Here is a 20,045-nt window from a genome sequence, read left to right as displayed (position 1 = left end):
AGAAATTGACAAATAATAAGTAAGAATTAACTGTATTAATTTGATTACAACTTAAGAAATATAAATTATCACTGATCATTTTGTTAAGTACTGTACGTATGCATGTGAAGTAATTTACAATATTTATTTTATATACTTGCGTCTTGCACCATAGTGATACAATTTCGGCTCACAATAATTGTTTTTTAATGACATAATATACAATTTTTTTTTTATAGCACACTACTATACTCTACGTTAGGGTAAGCAAAATAAGTATCTGGATCGGCATTTTTATTTTTTAATATTCAGTACGGCGTAATGTATATGCAATATAGGTACATTGCGGAGAGCGACGTTTTAATCTATCTATTTCTGCCGCTCTTCGTATATTATATATTTTTTTTGTATTAAAATATATTTTGCTTAACAATGCAATTATTAAAATTACTGATTTGACAAGAATGTCAAGTAGATTTGAGTTAAACATGGGGCCGGAAGACCATTCAATGGTCGTGTCGCGCCCAATCCACTTGACAGGATATTTATGGGTTCACGATCTAGAAATATCTGACCTATATAAAGTAATTTATTACATAGTAGAACCATTTGATTGGATACCTACATATAATTATTTCAATGGTACATTGTGTTTTGTTTTTTAATTTATTGGTGTTAATTATTAATTGTTAAATGGGGGGTATCATAAAAAAAAAGGTAAATTACTTTTCACCAGATAGATAGCAATGTAGCATTGAAAAAAAGTACCGAATTATATCTAAGATTTCTGCTATTAACACTTTTATCTGTTAACTAAAATATATAAAACTTATTAAGCGCAGCCATTGTTTTAAATTATTGATAGCTTAAAGATTATATCTAATCAAGTTATTTTAATTAAAATCATCAGTTATGTATGAGTACTAGTTGTCGCTGGTTAAGACGTAATGAACTAAAATATAGAGATGCCTCAAATACCTACTCTATAATGAACATTTTTATAGAGCTCACTCTAGTGAGACCAAATTTTTGATGATAATACATTTAATTCACCGAAATTCACATCCTTCATTCTATGGCAGTAGAAAATATTAAAAATTACATAGGATAAACTTTGTAATATAATTCATAAATATCTAACACATATATAAGTGCACATAGGTTACAATATAATACTATCTTTATCTCAAATATTCAAAGAGTTTTTTTTTACCGAATCCTGCTTTTATACGATAGTGATGTTAACCTTATGACTTGTTACTGAATGTTCATATTGCAAAATATTTTTGTAAAGAAAAATTCTGATTTATTTGTTCTAAAGCGTTAAAAAGAGATTTATAATTTATTATATACGAGCGGAATGGCGTAGGTGCACCATCAAAATACGCCAGGTAGTGTTTATAGTGTTTTTATTTAAAAATTCAAGTGATGAATTTTAAGCGTTTGCTTTTACCTATAGACCGGCTAAAGTCGGCCAACATTCCGCTGATCGTGCCGCTGCTGTCGTTGTCGGACGCCGCTGCCGCGGCCACCTGCTGAGCTGCAGGTTGTATTGCATAATTGTGTCGCTGAGTCTGTTGCTGCTGTTGCTGCTCCAACAACTCGTCCTCGTCGTCCTCGTCGTCGTACTGTAAAAAATACGAGCAAGTGAAAATTAATATGACAGCTTAATTGGCCAAGAATAAAGTATTAAATACCTAATAGTATATAATTTACCGCCTACGAATCGTTTAAATACCACACGCTTGAAAAATAAATCATCTACTTAAAGTCTACTAATATTATGGTTTTCCACAGTCTAAATAAAAATTTAACATTAAATACCATAATATTTGCTTACTACGTTGCATATTAATATAATTTAATATTATTCACGACTGCAGCAGGCTAGTCAAAGAATATAATATAATAATATATCAAAATGTTATTATATTATATTATTACATTCAATGAAATTGGTTTCGTTGAAATACCTAATCGTGATAAATCAAGTCCAACATTATTATTATATTATGCATTAAAAGCGTTTGTTTAATATTACCTATATAAAACGTCATCATAATACGAGCGCTCTCACGCGCCAGCGACGTTAATAGTATAGTATAATTATTAGTAATTACACATATCAAAATTAAATACAATACACCTACCTAATTATATTATGGGATAACAACACATTAATAAACAATATAATATGTTAAAATAATATTATAAGTTTACTGGTGCAGTGGAATACCTATGTAAAGAATACTGCAAGGTGCTAGGTACATTATTATAAAGGTTCTATACGTTCGCTGGCACTATATTCGTTTCAATACACGCTTTACGCTATATATATATACAAGGATGATAATATTAATTACAATATAGTATATAATAATATAACAGTACTAATATAGAGATAATTAATACGGCTAAATCGATAATAATAATATTTATTATAAACCACTGCTAAGTGCTAAATTCCACTAATAGATAGCTATGTAAAGATTGAGGCGTTGATGACTTTTCCATTATTTAATAGATTTTTTTTGTTTTTAACTTGATTTTTTGTAATTTTATACTTCAAAGAAAATGTTTTATATTATTATTAGTATTATTATTAAAGGTTTGTCCTGGTATTATTGGTTTAAAGATACACACAGGTATAAGAAGATTTTTTGTAAACATATTATTTGCTTGTATAGAATATTATATTTTTATATTTTTAATATATTCAACCGTACAATTCCAATGAGTCAATATTGATATAAACGTCGGTCTTATTTAAAAATAAATGTAGTTGGTCATTTTAGATTCGATGAGTGTATTGATTTTACAATGATGGGTGTTTATTTGTGTCTGTTGACTGTCATCGCCTTTTGGTGAAGTAAAAATTGATTTGATTTTTTATTTGAGCATTTATTGTGGTAGAAAATGAATCTAGTTGGTACTTTAATGGGTCAGAAGTAAAAAGTTCTCAGTAGCTTTCAAAATCGCTAGGAAAAACAAAGGAAAAATTAGGATTTAAACGCAAAACCAATATTTGAAAAACAAATATTCTTTGGCGTAACTAGGTTTTTTTGTTTAGACATTTGAAGTTCAAATTTGGAAGAAACTAGATATTTAAACGGAGAATACCGGTACCGTTTTAGTTACTTTATGGTAATAAAAAATATTATTTGTGGGTACATAAAACTTTTAAGTACCTATATAATTAAATTTTGTACACAACATAAAATTAAAAAAAAATTAATTTTACCCACTGTAGCACTGATGCCTGATAGACTATAAAAAAAATAATTACTTTCATCACAATAATACCATAACATATTCTTAGAAATATTTCAGGCTGACAGACAGTCTTCGCTTAGAATCGTTTTTGTAAACAATGATTTTATATCATTGCAATAAAATTTAACTCATCCATTACCTCTCTAGACTCTTACTGTACAGCAAATCGACTTCAATGGCTTTTTTTTTAGTTGTTATCAATTTTTAAATATTTTTTTTAATGTTATTTGTGGTACTCTTTGTAGATCATCAACATCTTATATTATCTCTACTAGTATACATATAATATATTATTTAAATTGTTTATACATACGCATACCTCTACACCACGTAAAAAGTCTACGTCCATGTACAGCAGCGGCGCAACTATATGTAAGAGGGATGAGGGTGGTAAATGGCTATAATAACGACCCCTAGTCCGAACGTATTTTACGTTTTTTAGAAAACGTCGAAACACAGCGTGCTTATAGATGATGATGACGTCAACGAAGAATAAAACGATGACGATGATGATGATTGATAACGTTTTTTTTTTAAATTTTAAAGCCCAACCCCATATTATACCTACCTATATATAGTTGCGTCCGTGCAGTGAACAGTTACACTATATTATTACGTCTACATCCTACGTGTTTATATATATACTTTATTAAATTGAACCAATATAATATTATTTATATACAGCTAGATTTACACCGTATACATGTATTATAAATTGTAGACTTTCTAAATCGATCGTCAACGCATTGTCGGCGGTCCACGACGATTAATAACATAATAATATATTATTATTATGTGTTTTATACTATGTAAAAAATATCTATAATCTATATAATATAATACCATTTATGTATATGCCAAGTGCTTGGCACACTACCTACTTACTACATAATATACATATATATTATATGCGTATATACGGCATACTAATATATTAGTACTATTATACGCCATAATATAACATCATAATATTATATAATAATAATAATATCGTGTAAACAATAATAATAATATGCCATCTCACCTTGTCGTAACATACACTACGCGGATAGGTAATACATTATAATATACATAAATAATACCGCATCGTAAACATTATATCATTGCACAACGATATTTAGTTAGGAAATTTAAATTATATACCACTATGACTATAATAGGTATACCTAGGTACTACAAATTCACAATAATGTATAACATAAAATATGATAGTAAATACTTGAATAATATACATCTATTAGTTATTACATTATGTCTTATATATATTATAATCAATTACTTTTTATCTACACTATTATATAGTCGGTATCTACAGTACAATATAAATTATATACGTATATGGGACACAAGTACCGTATCCAATCTAATTGCTATATGTATTATGATATACCTATGGTTTAAGGTGGTAATGTGAATAAAATAAACATGTGCGCACTCAGTGGTGGCTCAAAATTAGAAGGTTTACCGACAAATTATCAAATTTCACCCATTTATACCTCGTGCTTAAATAGGTATCTAGTTACAATATTGCATAAGCTGTAACGAAAAACCAATTAAACCCATTTTTTCTAAGCCATCATAGACGTACATATATAGGTGGACCTGTAAGTTTTATCACATTTTATGAAAAAAAAACCTATTTTTAAAGAGTAATTTTTCATAAATTACTGGATTGTACAAAGTACGGGCATAGAGAATTTATCATATAACTTTATACACTCATAGCATTGAAAGAGATATTTGAGTGAATGAATTTACAGAAAACTTGTTCAACTAAAATTATTATAACTGTTTAAGTTTTCTTTTATTGATTTCTAATAAATAGTAATAACATTATTTACCCGTATTATTAATTTAATAAAATGTATTTTCTAATTAAATTAGTACGAGGTATATGAGGGGCTCTCGCGAATCCGTGTGATTATTTACACCTAATGTGTGCCCAAATGATACACGGCCACCATGGAATAACCACCACTATGCGGACTTGTTTATCAGATAATAAATAATTATAATATTAATAATAAAACTCAAATTAGATACATTATGATATTACTGTAATAACAGTCTTGCGCTCAAGCAACACTACACTATAAAAAATACCTATCAGAGGCGCAAATAAGAAATTAAATCAATGAGGGCTTGAGCATTATACATTTTAAATGGAAAACGGCCATATGCAAGCATTTCTTCATTTTCAATAAACTATAAAATAAGATATTATAATGTGGATACATAAGTTACTTTTTTAAAAAAAAAGACCACAGTTAGCTCATTAAATTTTTCTAAAACTTTTCATTTTTAACCACCGTTTTGGAACCACAGTTAATTTAACCCCAAAAATGTTTGAGATTTTCCCACAAATTCGTGAATGTTCACATAAGTGAACAATGATCAATTATTGGATGATAAACGATAATAACAGTATAAAAATAATAAATACATCTGAAATACGACCAGTCTATACCACCTTCTCCCCTTCCACGGGTAAAAAAAAGCCCTAACCTATTTGCGCCTATGCTACATATCATACAGGTATCATTACATATCTATACGGCGCTATAATATAATAAAAGAATTTTTGCACCGATAACGACGGCTATCTAAATAATACATATATTTATAAAAATGATTCAAGTATAAATAATAGTCCAAAAGTGCCAGTTGGTCATCATCGCCGTCGTTGTCGTCGTCTTCGTCATCGTCGTCGATACGTATGATATTATATCGCCAATGCGTTTCCTGCAATACTACCATCTAGTGAATTGTTTAGGAGGAAGGCGGTGGAGAGGTTTAAAGGAGGGGGAGGGCAGATTCCACAAGTAGCATGTAAGTAGATTTGTAGGTGCGTCAAATGTGGCCCGTTACCCTATTGAAGCATAGCATCATGTTATGCATAGCATGTTTTCTGTTTTATCAAATTATAAAAGCTGTACAATGTGCAAGGCTTTATCGATATCGAAAAACGTGGTAATCATTCAATAAAAAATAACTCGCTGACGATTGCTGCTTAGTCTCAAGTATACAACCGAACACAGAAAAAGTAATTGAGAAAAAATTATGTCAAATATCTCACCAAAATAAAATGAATAATTTGTTGTTTAAAATGTAAAACAGTGTTACTGCTGTATGTTGTAATAATAATAAATCAATAATTTTTAATTTTTAAATTCAACAATATTATATCAAATTATGTTATAATAATAAAAACAGACTTTTTGTTTATAATACATTTTTTTATTGCGAATGTGGTCCACTGCTTAAAAAGGTCAAAGACCTCTGACCTAGTTAGTTACTTATACTTATTTTAGTACACTGTGGTCCATAAAATAAATATTATCGCTGAGTTAGTGCAAGAGAAGCCTAGCCCAATTGACTGAAAGACGTAATTTCGTCAGACGCACAAATGGGTTTCTTTTAAAACGAGTGGAAAGCGAATGCAATTAAATAGGGCACGGTGTCGAGGGGAAAGAGACGAGGAAAAATATATTTATTTTTGTTTTTGCGATTGGTACAAAATGGGTGTATAAATGTATAATAAGGGTGGCATTTTCAAACCTACTCAAAGGCTACACTTATTATTATTCCACAGTACGGCTACCATCACTACTCGGTGGTGATAAGGTGCACTGACACTATATAAATATAATATAATAAACTACTTCAGGCTCTATTGTAAGGGGCAGTAGGTCATTAATAATTGTGCAGTAACAAATATAAAATGTACTGTTGACTCAACAAATAATTGTACACTTGAGAAATATATGATGTATATTAAGACTCACTATGACGAGTATATTAGCAACAATGCATGTAAAAAAAACCATGTTAGTCACACCGATGATCGAATATCGAATTGTGTATGGTTATTGCACCATTTTTAATATATTTTCTTGTAATATACAAGACTTGAACAATAAAAATAAAATTTTTGTTTTATTTCAACAACAGTAATTTCAATATAAAAAAAGGAAATGTTTTATTGTAGGTACCTATTTGAGGAGTTGGAAAAAAAAGGAATTGTATATTTGTTACACCCACTGATAGAGTGTTATGAAGGGGTTTTTTCTTTATATTTTGGGCAAAAAACCTGATTTTGTCCCGTTGCAAAAGGCTCTTCAGTTACAGTAGGTATAACCCACCCAGTTTATCTAAAACCTATTTGCTCATAGCTCGAAAATGAAAATAGAGTATACCTATGTCTTATAATATATTATATAGTTTACAATAGTGCGTAGGTATTTTTAGTTTAGTTTAAATAATGAAGCATACATTAATGGTTTGGGGGTGTAGGGTTGAGTCACTTTAAAGTAAATACTATTATTTTGTGTGGTTGAATACAATGCTTACAATAAAACCCGAAATTTCTAATGTACTCCCATCGGCGCCACCGCCGTCATCACCATCGATTACTTGCGCCGGTACACTTATAATAATGGCAAAGAGGAGGAGGACGACGACGACGACGACAACGACGATTGCCGCGATAGACCCTTACGCGAAAGTTCGTCCGACTACGGTTCGAGTTTTGTACGTTCCCAAACGTATTATTGCTGCTGTTCGACGCCGCCTGCCGGTTCTGTTGCGAAGACGACAGCGCACGGCCCAGCATGCTGTTGTACTGTTGCTGTTGCTGTTGCTGGTTTTGGTGCTGCTGGTTCTTGTGCTGCTGTTGCTTGAGTTGACGCTGCATGTGCTGTTGCTGCTGCTGCTGGTGATGCTGGTGCTGCTGGTGCTGGTTCCGGTTTGTCTGCTGCACCGTCTTATTGGACTTCGACTCGTGATGACTGACCGCGCGAATCGGTTGATTCAACAATTTGCATATTCGATCGTATTCCGGCGTTTTTTCCAACTATATTCAAGAGTGAAATCGTCGTAGGTACAACAACAATAACAAAATAGGTACACTTCTTAGCTCTTGGTTGATGATATTTTATATAGGTACCTAGGTACTAGTTATTATACCGGTGATGTGTTGCCGAAAATATTCGTGGGTATATACTACGCGTTTTTCGCGTATTTAGTGACAATGTTAATTATAAATATAGAAAAAAAACATAACAAAGTTTTAAAAAAAATGGTTCGCTCATTCCCTCCTGACCATAATATTGTTACGCGAATCGGGTATAAGAAATTTGTAGGTACACGTATGACCGTACACATGATTTTACAAGATAAATAATTGTAATTATCTGATACTGAAAAACGTTCTTAAAAATGTGTAACTACTCATTATTATTTTATAATGGTATGAGCTCAATATTATATTACTATGTATTCTAGGGTTACAGTTTTTTTGGTATAACAGTGTTATATCAGTTTACCGATTTACCGGCTATTGCTCAAATACCTCTTGAACAATATACCGTATTACCGAGTTACCTACACACCGTTTTTAATACCGAAGTATAATAATGCCCTCAACTTTGTGGGTTAACTCGGTTCACTGTTTTTTCTGTATACCCGTTCTCATCAACTCCATCAAGACATTTGGTATTTCAGTATAGGCAACGGTTTTTTAGTATGTGTTCGTATAACGATTTTTCCGATATGTAACGATATTAAGGTAGGTATACCGTTTCGTACTCGTATCTGATTGCAATACCGTCAATATCAATAAACACTCACGTCTCACACACACTCACACACATATAGGTACATCTTATTATTATTATATATTTACTTATTATGAGAATAACGAATTAAAAATATACTTGGTCATAAAATATCAGGTACTATTGTTCGTCATTGGTTTTAAAAATATTTCTCGATGAACGCCTGTTAATATATTCTATTCTAAATACCATCTGAGAATTGAAAATTGTGAATAATAATATTGTAGAACATAATTTTGTGTCACTGAAAGTTCAACGGTGTATTCGGCATTACTTACGCAAACACAATATTTGTTTATTTTGTTTATCTGCCCCACCAAAAGTGTATTATATTATTATTATTATTATAATAAATATTATTATACTGCGGTATGAATAGCATAAGTCGCGTATGATTGTATTTGTTTTCGTGGCCTTTCTGGGAAATAAATTTAAAATAAATAGAAAACCGAAGGGCTTCGTCGCTCGAACAATTTCATCATCGCTATGAATTCTTTTAGGGTCTTTCGTCGTATAGCTACTACAGGAATGGTATACAATATTGACACCCTATGGGATAATCTTTTAAGACGACCTTTAAACCCCTCCGACTTTTGTTACTATATCTCCATATTTGCATTGTAAATATTAAATGTGTGCTAGAAATGTACATAGATTATGGCTCATGAATATTTCAAAACACTCAAATTACTTATCTAACATTAAATGTTGAATAATAACTTCATAAATAGTAATAAATGCAGGTGTTGTGGTGGTTAGGCATGTTAAGATCCATATATTATGCTATTGCAATTTATTACTATTTAATTATATTATAATAAATAATATAATAATATAAAAAATAACATAATGTAGCATGAGAATAGTAATTATTGTAATTCAATTAAACTCCAAAGTTAAGTGGTACCTAAATGTGAAGTTTAACAATGAAAAACAATTCAATTTTTGGTATTTTTTAAATTGATTTCTAAAACAAGTCGATTGACTATAAGCTAATTTGAACTGTCTCAACATTCGTGCCGGTTGTTATTTAAAGAAAATGATATACAACTAATATTTTATATACAAATTTTACAAAAATTAAATAATATATTATATTAAATATGAGCATATTTTATAATTATACTAAAATCCGGACATTTTTAACTTTGCATTTTAAAATTAATTATCCTAGACCCTAGTAATTCTTTGCTATAGTCAAACAAATAATTTGAATTTAAAATAATAACCAATAACCTGCATGTCTATCGTAATCGTTAACTCGGTATCTGTTTGGTTAGTACCTACAATATTCTCATTAACACGAGCATTAAACCACTATAATGTGAGTATAAAAGTTATTATCGGTGTTGATAATAAACAAAAGAATTTATATTTTTACTACATGGGAATTTTTTTTTTTAATCATATAGACCGAGGACAACTGTTATTTATTCAAAACGTACCCATTTAATTTATTTTCTATGAAAATGAAATTAGTTTAATTTTGTTTTGTTTTCTTATTATTAATTATTATTTTTCGACATTTTATGTTGAATAATTTATTTTATTTTAATTTCGTTGACGAAAACTAAGAACTGTATAAATAATATTTAGTTTTGAGTTGGTACAAAAACAAAAATTAACTTTTAATAAAAAGTTTTAGAAAAGTTGTTTATCTACTATTGACCAAGTTATGCAAAAATTAAATTATCTTTTAACTTTTAAATTATTATAACTGTTATTAATGCAAATTTACTTAAGTTAACCGGGTCAAATAAAACCATTAACTGGCTCAGCTTTGTACAGGTACCTACTATACCCAGGTATAAACTACCTACACATAAAAATGTGTAATCATCACCAAAACACGTATCGATAGTACTTGTCAGCACTAACTTATAATGTAGAATCAAATGATATTATTAAATTATCTATAAAACATAGGTACACTGTTAAATAATAGCTGGATTGTTCAACCGACCGAAGTCTTCAATTGAATAAATCGATAATTACTATTATTACGAAGGTACTAATTTATATTTCCTTAAAATCTTAACCCAAATTTAGAATATTGCTTAATATATTATAATAAATAATAATAACAGACGAATTAATCAACATTGAATACGAATGTAAATTTGAGGAAATTTGTATCGTAATATGGTTATTTTGGCAATAGGTACTCACGTCGTCTTGGAACACGCAGTTTTCAGCAGAAGTCTCGTACGCTGACGATATGTTATTGTGGTCACCGTCAACCGACGCGAATCTAAAATGCAAACACTATTTGAAATATCCGCAAAAACTATTGGTAGGCACTAGGCATCGCGTCATTCATTTCGTTGTAACATTTCACACAGCCGCCATCGTCACTGATGCTTGGTTGTGCACAGTGTAGATACTCAACAACGTTAATAATCAACTGCATAATATTATAGTATGCATTTTTATGCAATATTATATACCTGCTACTGTTACTGCTGCTGCTACTACTGCTGTTGCTGCCGTTGTAGTACGACGGGGAATTTTGGGCGTAAGCCACCACTGGTTGGACGACGGTTTCTCCACCTCCAGCCCGGAATTTGTTATTTTGTAAGACACCTACAATATTATATAGTAGGTAACGTGAATAATTAAAAACGTCAATTTCAAGTGAACCACACGAAATAAATTAATAGTTGTACAAACATTTAGGGTTAGGGCAATTTCCAGTAATACAGAGTGACGAAAATTCATGGAAATTACTGGAAACGTGTGGGAATTCACTGGTATCGCACAGAAATTGTTGAAACGAATTATAGTTTACGCATCATAAGGCTATTATGTAACGGTGTATTTCATTTAAATGTTCAAGGTATATTTAAATTTCCATTTAAAATACTTACAAGTCTTAGACTGCTTAAAATTATGTAAAAAAAAATAAATCCTGTTTCAATTGCAGGAACCTATATTATGTACCTACCTGTACTAATAGAATCGATGAGTCCAGTCACAATTACATTTTGTTCTTTCAAATATTATTACTTCTGTAGTCTCTCAACTATACATGGTTATTCTTGCCATATTTAAATTTTTATTACTATCCATAAATGAAAAATATATATATTTTTTAAAAACGACAATGGTGTAGATGTATAATTCGATTTTCATAAATAAATTAAAATGTATATAATACCAACATGGGGCCGATACTATTCATTCCGGTTGGCAGTATGTAAGTAGTTAGCCATTGGAATTATTAGGTATAACTGAACATTTTTAAAGACAATATGCTTCACCACTTTTTTTAGTACTAAAAGTCTTATCTAAAAGTGCTGCAAATAAAAGTGTCAAATGAAAAACCTTGGCATATAGATAAGTCTTAGATTATAGTATGAGGGACGTACATTTTAAAAAACTTTCATGCCACATGGGAGTTTTTCCTTTACCCGTACAAAATATTGTACATAAATTAATATTCTTCTTGCCTAATAGTAATGTCAAGCCTCCGCGTCAATTAAAACTAAATGAAAATTCCAAGGAAATCACAAGTTCTACCCAGTTATCTTTTGATTTAACTAATGCACCATAACAATTTCAAAAGTTATGAATATTAATTAAAACTATAAATGGCAATTCAAAAGAAATCATAAGTTCTACCCACTTATATTTTAGTTTGGCTAATGCCCCACGAAAATTTCAAAAACTTATGAATATAAATATGGTATGATAAAATTATAGGATCAACTGTTGTTATTTAGATGATTGTGCATGTGTTAGTAAAACTTTAGAAATACAACCCAATGCACTTGAAATAAGGTTTGAACTGTTAAAATAAAACTCAAATTCAAAATGTTGAAATGTAAATTTAGATAAACTATACTAAAATGATTACCTAGGTAGATAATATTATGAATGATAAAAAAATAAGGACGACAAAAGAACAACTTTTAGCCATTAGGAACTTATTCCCTCTCCTGCCACAATACAACAATTATGAAGTTTTGGTATGTTCAGCAAATTACTTTTGTAGATTTATTCAAAATGTTAGTAAATTGGCACATCCTCTTATGGAATAAACAAAAAAAAACTTTTAATCCAAAAATAAACTACTTCCTACTCAAATTTGAATAGGAATCACGTTTAACACACTTAAATCCAAACTTACGAATAAACGCTCTATAAAAATCTTAGCAACCAAAAGATTAAGGTATAAATGTATAATAGTATTTTTCAACAAATAAAGAAAATAATAAACTACACCTATACTTCAGATGCTCCAATAACTATATATAAATATTGCACAAAACAACTAACCGACGTTAAACTTAGAAATTGCAACCTTACATTTCAACTGTATCCATTGGTTAATGATTGTACTCATATTGGTCTTAACAGTTATTCAAACTGACCATACATATATAATTGAATAATTATAAATAATTAAATCGGAATCAACAGTATTGAATATACAAAGAACTTAATTAATTGGTTTTGATTTTAAAATATTTTTTGAGAAAGACATTTCTTATTGATCTTAAAAATGATTTATAAATAGTAATTCATTTAGTAGGTAGCGAAAAATGAAATAACAGTGTTAACTAATAATACTATACCAAATAAGACTCAAAATCGAATAACAAAATATCATATTTTAATTTTTAACGTTTCAGAGTATAACACGGAAACTGATGATACTTAAATTACATCCGAAAATATTATTTTGGTTTCGTTCCCAATATGTATGCACATCTTAAGAACAATCCGTTTTACCTTAATACCTTTTATAAATGCCTCGTTCTGAAATCTCAATAGAACTTGAAAATAATGACACAAACAGTTTGATCAATTTTGAAAATTTTGAAAGCCAAATTACGTCAATCCAATTAGTTACTTATTTGAGTCTGGGCCACATCTGATCCGTTAACAATGAAGAGAAACTAACTAAGACATAAAAGTCTCAACGCCAGATCAAGATTAATTCCGAAGATTAAAATTGGTATGTCATAATTCTAATGTCTCAAGAAAAAAAAACTTCTAACTCACCCTAGTCTGAATAAATCCTTATTAAGTGTCTACCTGTTATAATTTCAGTATTTACATAATCCTTTAAGTAATATACCACGTAAATATAAGACTTAATTAGGTAGATTATTATGAAAATGTAAGCCTTCATTCTAAATTAATAAGTGTACCTGCTTCCCGCCCCTGCAAACGTAATTTGACGTAAAATATTCATAAAATATTATGTACTACGATTATTTTATTCTAACTGAAACTCAAACCAATAATGGTATAAATCGATTAACGAGCTAGGTTTAAATTGGTATTTATTTATAAGAGTGATTGATAACACTAATATAGGAGGCGAGAGGTGTTGCGATAAATGTACGTCTAATATAATAGGTAATCCTATTACCACTACAGAAATTACTATATAGAACAGGTGTTCATGTCCGTGGTCACAGGTGCAGCTACAAAGTTTAAAATCGGGACAATATGTCGTATTATAGTACACATACAGTATAGAATTAGATGGAACATTCGGTATTATAACATACATCAAAAACGTGCAAAAAGTGGAGCTTGTTTCGAGGATTTGTTTTTGTTTGGTTATAAAATCTCGAATCACTTTCATTTCTCCCACTCTTGTGATAGAACTCAAGCTATAATAATCTCTCATAATCCTTTTGGCATGACCAAAACCCTTAGTCCTCGAAGAAAATGCTCTGTCTAAATGTACAAGCCTATATGCAGGTTACATATACCACCTATAATACAATAATACCTAGTTCTATTAATTCAAATTCGTTTCATGTTAAAAATAACTGTCTAACGTTGCAACTAGTGGTTTTCGATGCTGTTTGTGCTGATTTAAGATTAAAAACATTAATGAATATGAGTAAATATGAATAATACATGAATAATTATTAGGAATATAACCTATCAGTCAAACTCGATACAACACGATTGCGCCCGCCCTACATTTTTACCTTCAAAAAACACAACACGATTGTGTTCAATGAAATATAAGTCTTGCCTTTTTAAAGTTTGAAGAGGTAAACTCAAATTTTAAATTAAAAGTTCGAGTGACAGTGATACTAAATAATATGCTAAAAAAGCAACAGTCAAGTGCAGCTCAAATATAAAATCCGACTAGAGTCTACAGCAGTATGGCTTGACGCATACCTACTACTATCTACAGATTAAATAAATTATAAGTTATATCTATAGAATATTATCTCGATTATTGAAGCACTTACTACTCGTATACGTACAATATAACAATAATTACTAAATTACACTGTCATTATTTAGTTTATGCCTCATAGGACATCGATATTGAAAATTGTATGTTTTTATGTTATACCTTCGTCCTACATAGATATTGGACAAATACGTTTATGAAAAAAAAACGTGACAAATGTTTATAACACCATGTTAATACAGCTCGAAACTTGAACTTTTAACTTGAACTTTGAGTTTACCACTACAAATGTATTTTTAAATAGTGTATTGGAAAATTGTTAGAAGACCTATATTTCACGGAGGGAAATCGTGTTGCGGTTTTTGCATGTAAAAATGTACGACTGGCACAGTCGTATTACAGCCAGTCAAACTTTATGTTTTATTTAAATTTAACCCTTTATTAAGTTGGTTTTAGTCTTTTCTATCTTAATGTCAGCAGAGTGAAAATGAATAACATCTTATCGAATGCAGTCAATGTGTTACCTGTGGAGTGACTCGGGAAAGCATGTTTACCTAGGATGTTATTTATAATATTTGTATTTGATTTAGATTTTAGATAGTTAAGACTGTTAAATACACTAACTAGTGTCTAATGTTTGTTGACGACTTAAAATTATATTACCAAATTTGTGATCAGGGCTCAGAAGGATTATGTTAAATCACAAAGTGACTATTAAACCGTTTCTCGAAGGGATGTGACGCTCACGGTTTATGTATACAAACACAACCAAATGTCTACAGAATAAATCCCTCTCACGTCGTAGGTTAGCTGTTCAGTAAATTTGAATTACAAGACTTATAGGCATTGTAATTCCTAAGCATTTTCTCCGTTAATTATTTAGGACAAGTATGGTGATCAAATTATATCTAACTTTTACATTAAGACGAAATGTATATAAAAAAAACTATTTAATTTTTAGGATTTATTTACCCATTTAACAATCTACCTAAGTAAATCTTACATAACAAAAAAAAAAATTGAAATTAAAAATATTTTGCATCAATTAAATATTTCGAAATGAAGTGATGGTTCTCAGTGATAAAATACCAGCTCTAGACTTTTAAACGTCTTTTATAATTTTCAAGTCACTATAAATCGTTATAAATTATAACTGTCTACTGCGGGTGCGTTCATTTATAATTATAATATTTATCGATATATTTTCATTAATATAATTTATATTAATACAAAATTATGAAACATGTATATGTAGTATTATTTTTTAGTACATTGTTTACTGTAGAAGTCTTACCGGATTGTATCGTAGACGACTGGTTGAGTTTTTTTGATCGGGTTTGGTCGGTAAAAACGGACGCTGCCGAAGATTCGTCGTTGGACAACTTCGACCTTTGATGCGAGTCCGAGCTGCCCGAATTAGCAGCTGCGTATTTCTTCATGAACCTCTCGTTATCGACGATCTGGTGGTGTAAGTTAACCGCCGCCGAGCTACTACTGTTGTTCAATCCAGATATACCTAGGAAAGAAAACAAAAAGATTATTGTTGGTCCAAAAAACAAAAACGGTTTCATTTCAAACCTACCTACTCTTACATTTAACGTTACCTATTTAGAATTTAAAAGTTGCTTAAATTGATTTGCGTTTAACGTCATTATTAGCAAGATCTTTAACGTCACATTGCTTTTGTATTGAATTTTATGAATTTATCATCCCTATTATTCTTGACTTAGGTATTATAAAATTATTAAAATTATTATCTATAATATAATTTAGGTTTCTGGTGTCATTAATTTTTCGTTCTTCTTGCGTTTAAAACGTCAATCATTTGTTTTCAATATTTAACGTCGTGGTTACAAAAAACTCAAACTTAATATAAAGTTCCAGCACCAGCAACAATACCAACAATGTAACTAGGTACCGAAATTTATTATATAAAAAAATGTAATTTAATTTAAAACTAACATTTACAAACATACTTTAAAATCCAGACATAAATAATAATGTCTACATACGAAAATAAAAATCGTGATATCCAAATTGCGTCCGTGGTTTTTGCACAACATATCCGAGTTGCGTCGACAATTTTCTTACGACATATACGAGTTGCGTCCCGGTTAATAATTGATTAATTGGATAATATTATACATAATATGTTCCTTCCCACTTTTACAGAATTTTTGAACAAAGTCAAGACGTGTTATATTTTTGTTTTTTAACTGAGTCATAGTTTTTTTTAATAAATTCTTGAAATATAATGTTGACTTTAAAAAATGGTGAGGTTAAAAATTGTAATTGTATATGTGTAATTAATTTAAAAAAAATAATTTCCAACTGTATTTACAGATAAGATAACCATAACCGAAGTTATCTACGAGTTTATCACCAAACATTATACTTAGTCGCTGAAAAACCCGTGGACACAATTCGTACATGTCACGAGTTAAACTCGGATGTGTCGGGACAAAACCGCGGACGCAACTTGGATAAAATATAATTCAGGGACGCAATTCGAATGCGCTGATAATAATATATCCTGCATTATATAGCTCGTTGACGTTGTGTATGTATACTATTTAAAATCACATTTTTATAAATAATTTAAATTTTAAAAAATTGACAAATTATAGTTTTTAATTGAAAATAAAAAGTGTATAATTTATAGGACATAGGTAATCGTATTATAATTATTTTTTTTTATTATTTAATATTATTGTATTAAAAATGTTTCGGATTTAATAAAATATCGAATTGGTTTCCACAATTTTAATTGTTATTTAAATTATATTTTTAAATATATGGAATGATAATCCCTGACTTTTATCGGGTTGGAGAAAATTTAACAAGAGTAATAAAGAGTATTGTTTAACAGGGTCTGCAATGGAAAAGTGTGATTTTCAATAAATTGGCCGTAATTCCAGTATTCATTATACTGGTCATTGTGCTTGCAGGTTAGTAAAGTGACCACTGACCAATCAGTGACTACACCCTATCGATGGTTTGAAAAGCGTATTGACTGGCTTATACGTACAACAGATAATCACTATACATTTGATGACAAATTTGATATTTATTTCGTTGAAGTGAGATTTTTTTTTATGAGAATATTTTAAATTGTCGGTGCATGCCGACAACCACCAGTGAATTTAAAGGAAATATTTAAAAACGATGTTTGTAAAATCCCGTGCAGTAAGGTATTGTGTTTGACGTTCCCTGATGCAATTTACAGCTTCAGGCTGAGCCTGCAAACATGCACTTTAGAAATCGTATATGACGGGATTTTCCAAGGTTCTTTTTGTTATTTATATACTGAGGTATATAAGTAAAAATAAATTGTACTGCATCCCATCTAAGCACTTTATACTTAGTGAGTAATTTTTGTTTGAAAACCGTGATGCGTTTTCATAATATGCAGGGCAATGCATAATTTAAAATGTCTTATGAATTCAATACGGTTAGTGAGGATGAGTCAAAGGGCAAGGCGTCTTTGAGATGGACGAAGGGGGCAGCGTCTCCTTTCCACCATACCTTGTAGCTTTTTAAAAATGTTCTCAAGTTAATTGTTCTAGAACTAAACTATTTCTGACTGTATTAGTATCATTGAATATAAAATATCAATAATTAATGCATATAGTATACATAAGAAATATTATACTAATATCAAGTTAAATGGTTACATTATAATAAATGTATATTATATTTAAGTAGATGTCTTAATGTGTAGTTCAAATTGTCCATTCATAATCACTTAAGTGGACGTAGAAACCGAGTGAGTTTTCTCCGTCTATGACTAACGCAAAACGTCATGTTAAATTTTACGTTAATAAATAATAATGATCTATTTTGCTCTGTTTGTTTTAATATGGAAGTAATTTTGGATGTAAAAATATTATTTAAGGCACCACTAAGGTATTTATATTTTAAAATTGTAAACCATTTGTACATTTTAAAATGAGTAGGTACTCGTAATTGGCTCTAAAACTAAAATATCGAAAAAACGTATAGGAGCTTAAATAATATTTTCACCTTTCAATTCGATAATGTGTCAATTCACAATACCTTGTTTTTAATATTAAAAATGACAGTGAAAAATTGATTATTCGGAACTTAAAAATTGTTTATTTTAAGCGTTATTATTCCAGTGTAATTATATATATTTTATAATATGCAATTAAAAACAACATTAAAACAACAGCAAAGACCTTTAATTTTCTGGGGATACCCCTAGAGTAGGTGGAGCCCCCTCCCTAGACTCTTATGTAGGGGGCGTCGTGAAAACTAAAAGTCTTTGCTGTTGTTTTGAATTGCACATCCATATTTTAGAAAATATTTGTTTTAATTACTGAGGGGTAATAGTTTTAGAGATTGTTGTGCCACTAAAAATGACAATATACTTTTTAATACATATTAATTTGATAAGCTATTAAGCTCATCACCATACGACGATTTCAAAGTCGGTATCCCTTTTTTCGTTATAACTTATTATTACATTTATTTAGTAGTCAATAGATACAGTTACATACTTACAAACATATTTCAGATTAACCTGTTGGCATTTAGAGCAGCGTCTTCGTATAGAGCAGTTAGCGACTATTCCCCAGATTATAATTAACTGGCCAATAACTCGCTTCTACGCCAACTGTAAGCCTAATGCACTTTGTTTATTTTGAAATTATTTAAAAATATAATGTGAAACACTCATTGTTTAAATACCTTTACTTTTTAATTTTATTATTTATACATTACTAGATGTCCCGTCACGGAGTGTATATTACATAGCTATATAAAAATATCCCTTTGACCCCCTTAGAGGTCGAATTTTGAAAAATTATTTCTTAGTGCGCCCCCACATTCCTTAAGGAATCTCTGTACACAATTTCAAGTTTCTAGACCCAGCGGTTTGATCTGGGAGTTTATGAGTGAATAAGGCTGGTCTCCTATATGTGTATAGATATCTTAGATTTTATTAGTCCAATTGAGAAATAATTTGTTAAGTACCTATAACTGTATTA

The 20,045-nt window shown here is 30.0% G+C and overlaps 1 protein-coding gene across 4 annotated transcripts in view; it reads right to left on the bottom strand.

Moving 5' to 3' along the window:
- Positions 1-20,045, bottom strand: part of LOC111030942 (mediator of RNA polymerase II transcription subunit 12-like) — a 115,806-nt gene that overhangs the window by 40,291 nt on the left and 55,470 nt on the right. For 3 of the 4 annotated variants that reach the window (XM_022310682.1, XM_022310683.1, XM_022310685.1), the window contains exons 4-8: positions 16,331-16,552; positions 11,315-11,450; positions 11,037-11,118; positions 7,751-8,104; positions 1,433-1,607 (exon numbers count right to left, since the gene is read on the bottom strand). In XM_022310682.1, the coding sequence (XP_022166374.1) occupies positions 1,433-1,607; positions 7,751-8,104; positions 11,037-11,118; positions 11,315-11,450; positions 16,331-16,552 (969 nt within the window). The remainder of the gene's footprint in view (positions 1-1,432; positions 1,608-7,750; positions 8,105-11,036; positions 11,119-11,314; positions 11,451-16,330; positions 16,553-20,045) is intronic. The other variant, XM_022310684.1, reaches the window with a different exon arrangement.

Source organism: Myzus persicae, unplaced genomic scaffold, assembly GCF_001856785.1.
Source record: "Myzus persicae strain clone G006 unplaced genomic scaffold, MPER_G0061.0, whole genome shotgun sequence".
Classification (NCBI taxonomy): Eukaryota; Metazoa; Arthropoda; class Insecta; order Hemiptera; family Aphididae; genus Myzus; species Myzus persicae.
Note: the sequence above shows the minus strand (reverse complement) of the source record. Positions and strands in the feature narration are given on the sequence as shown.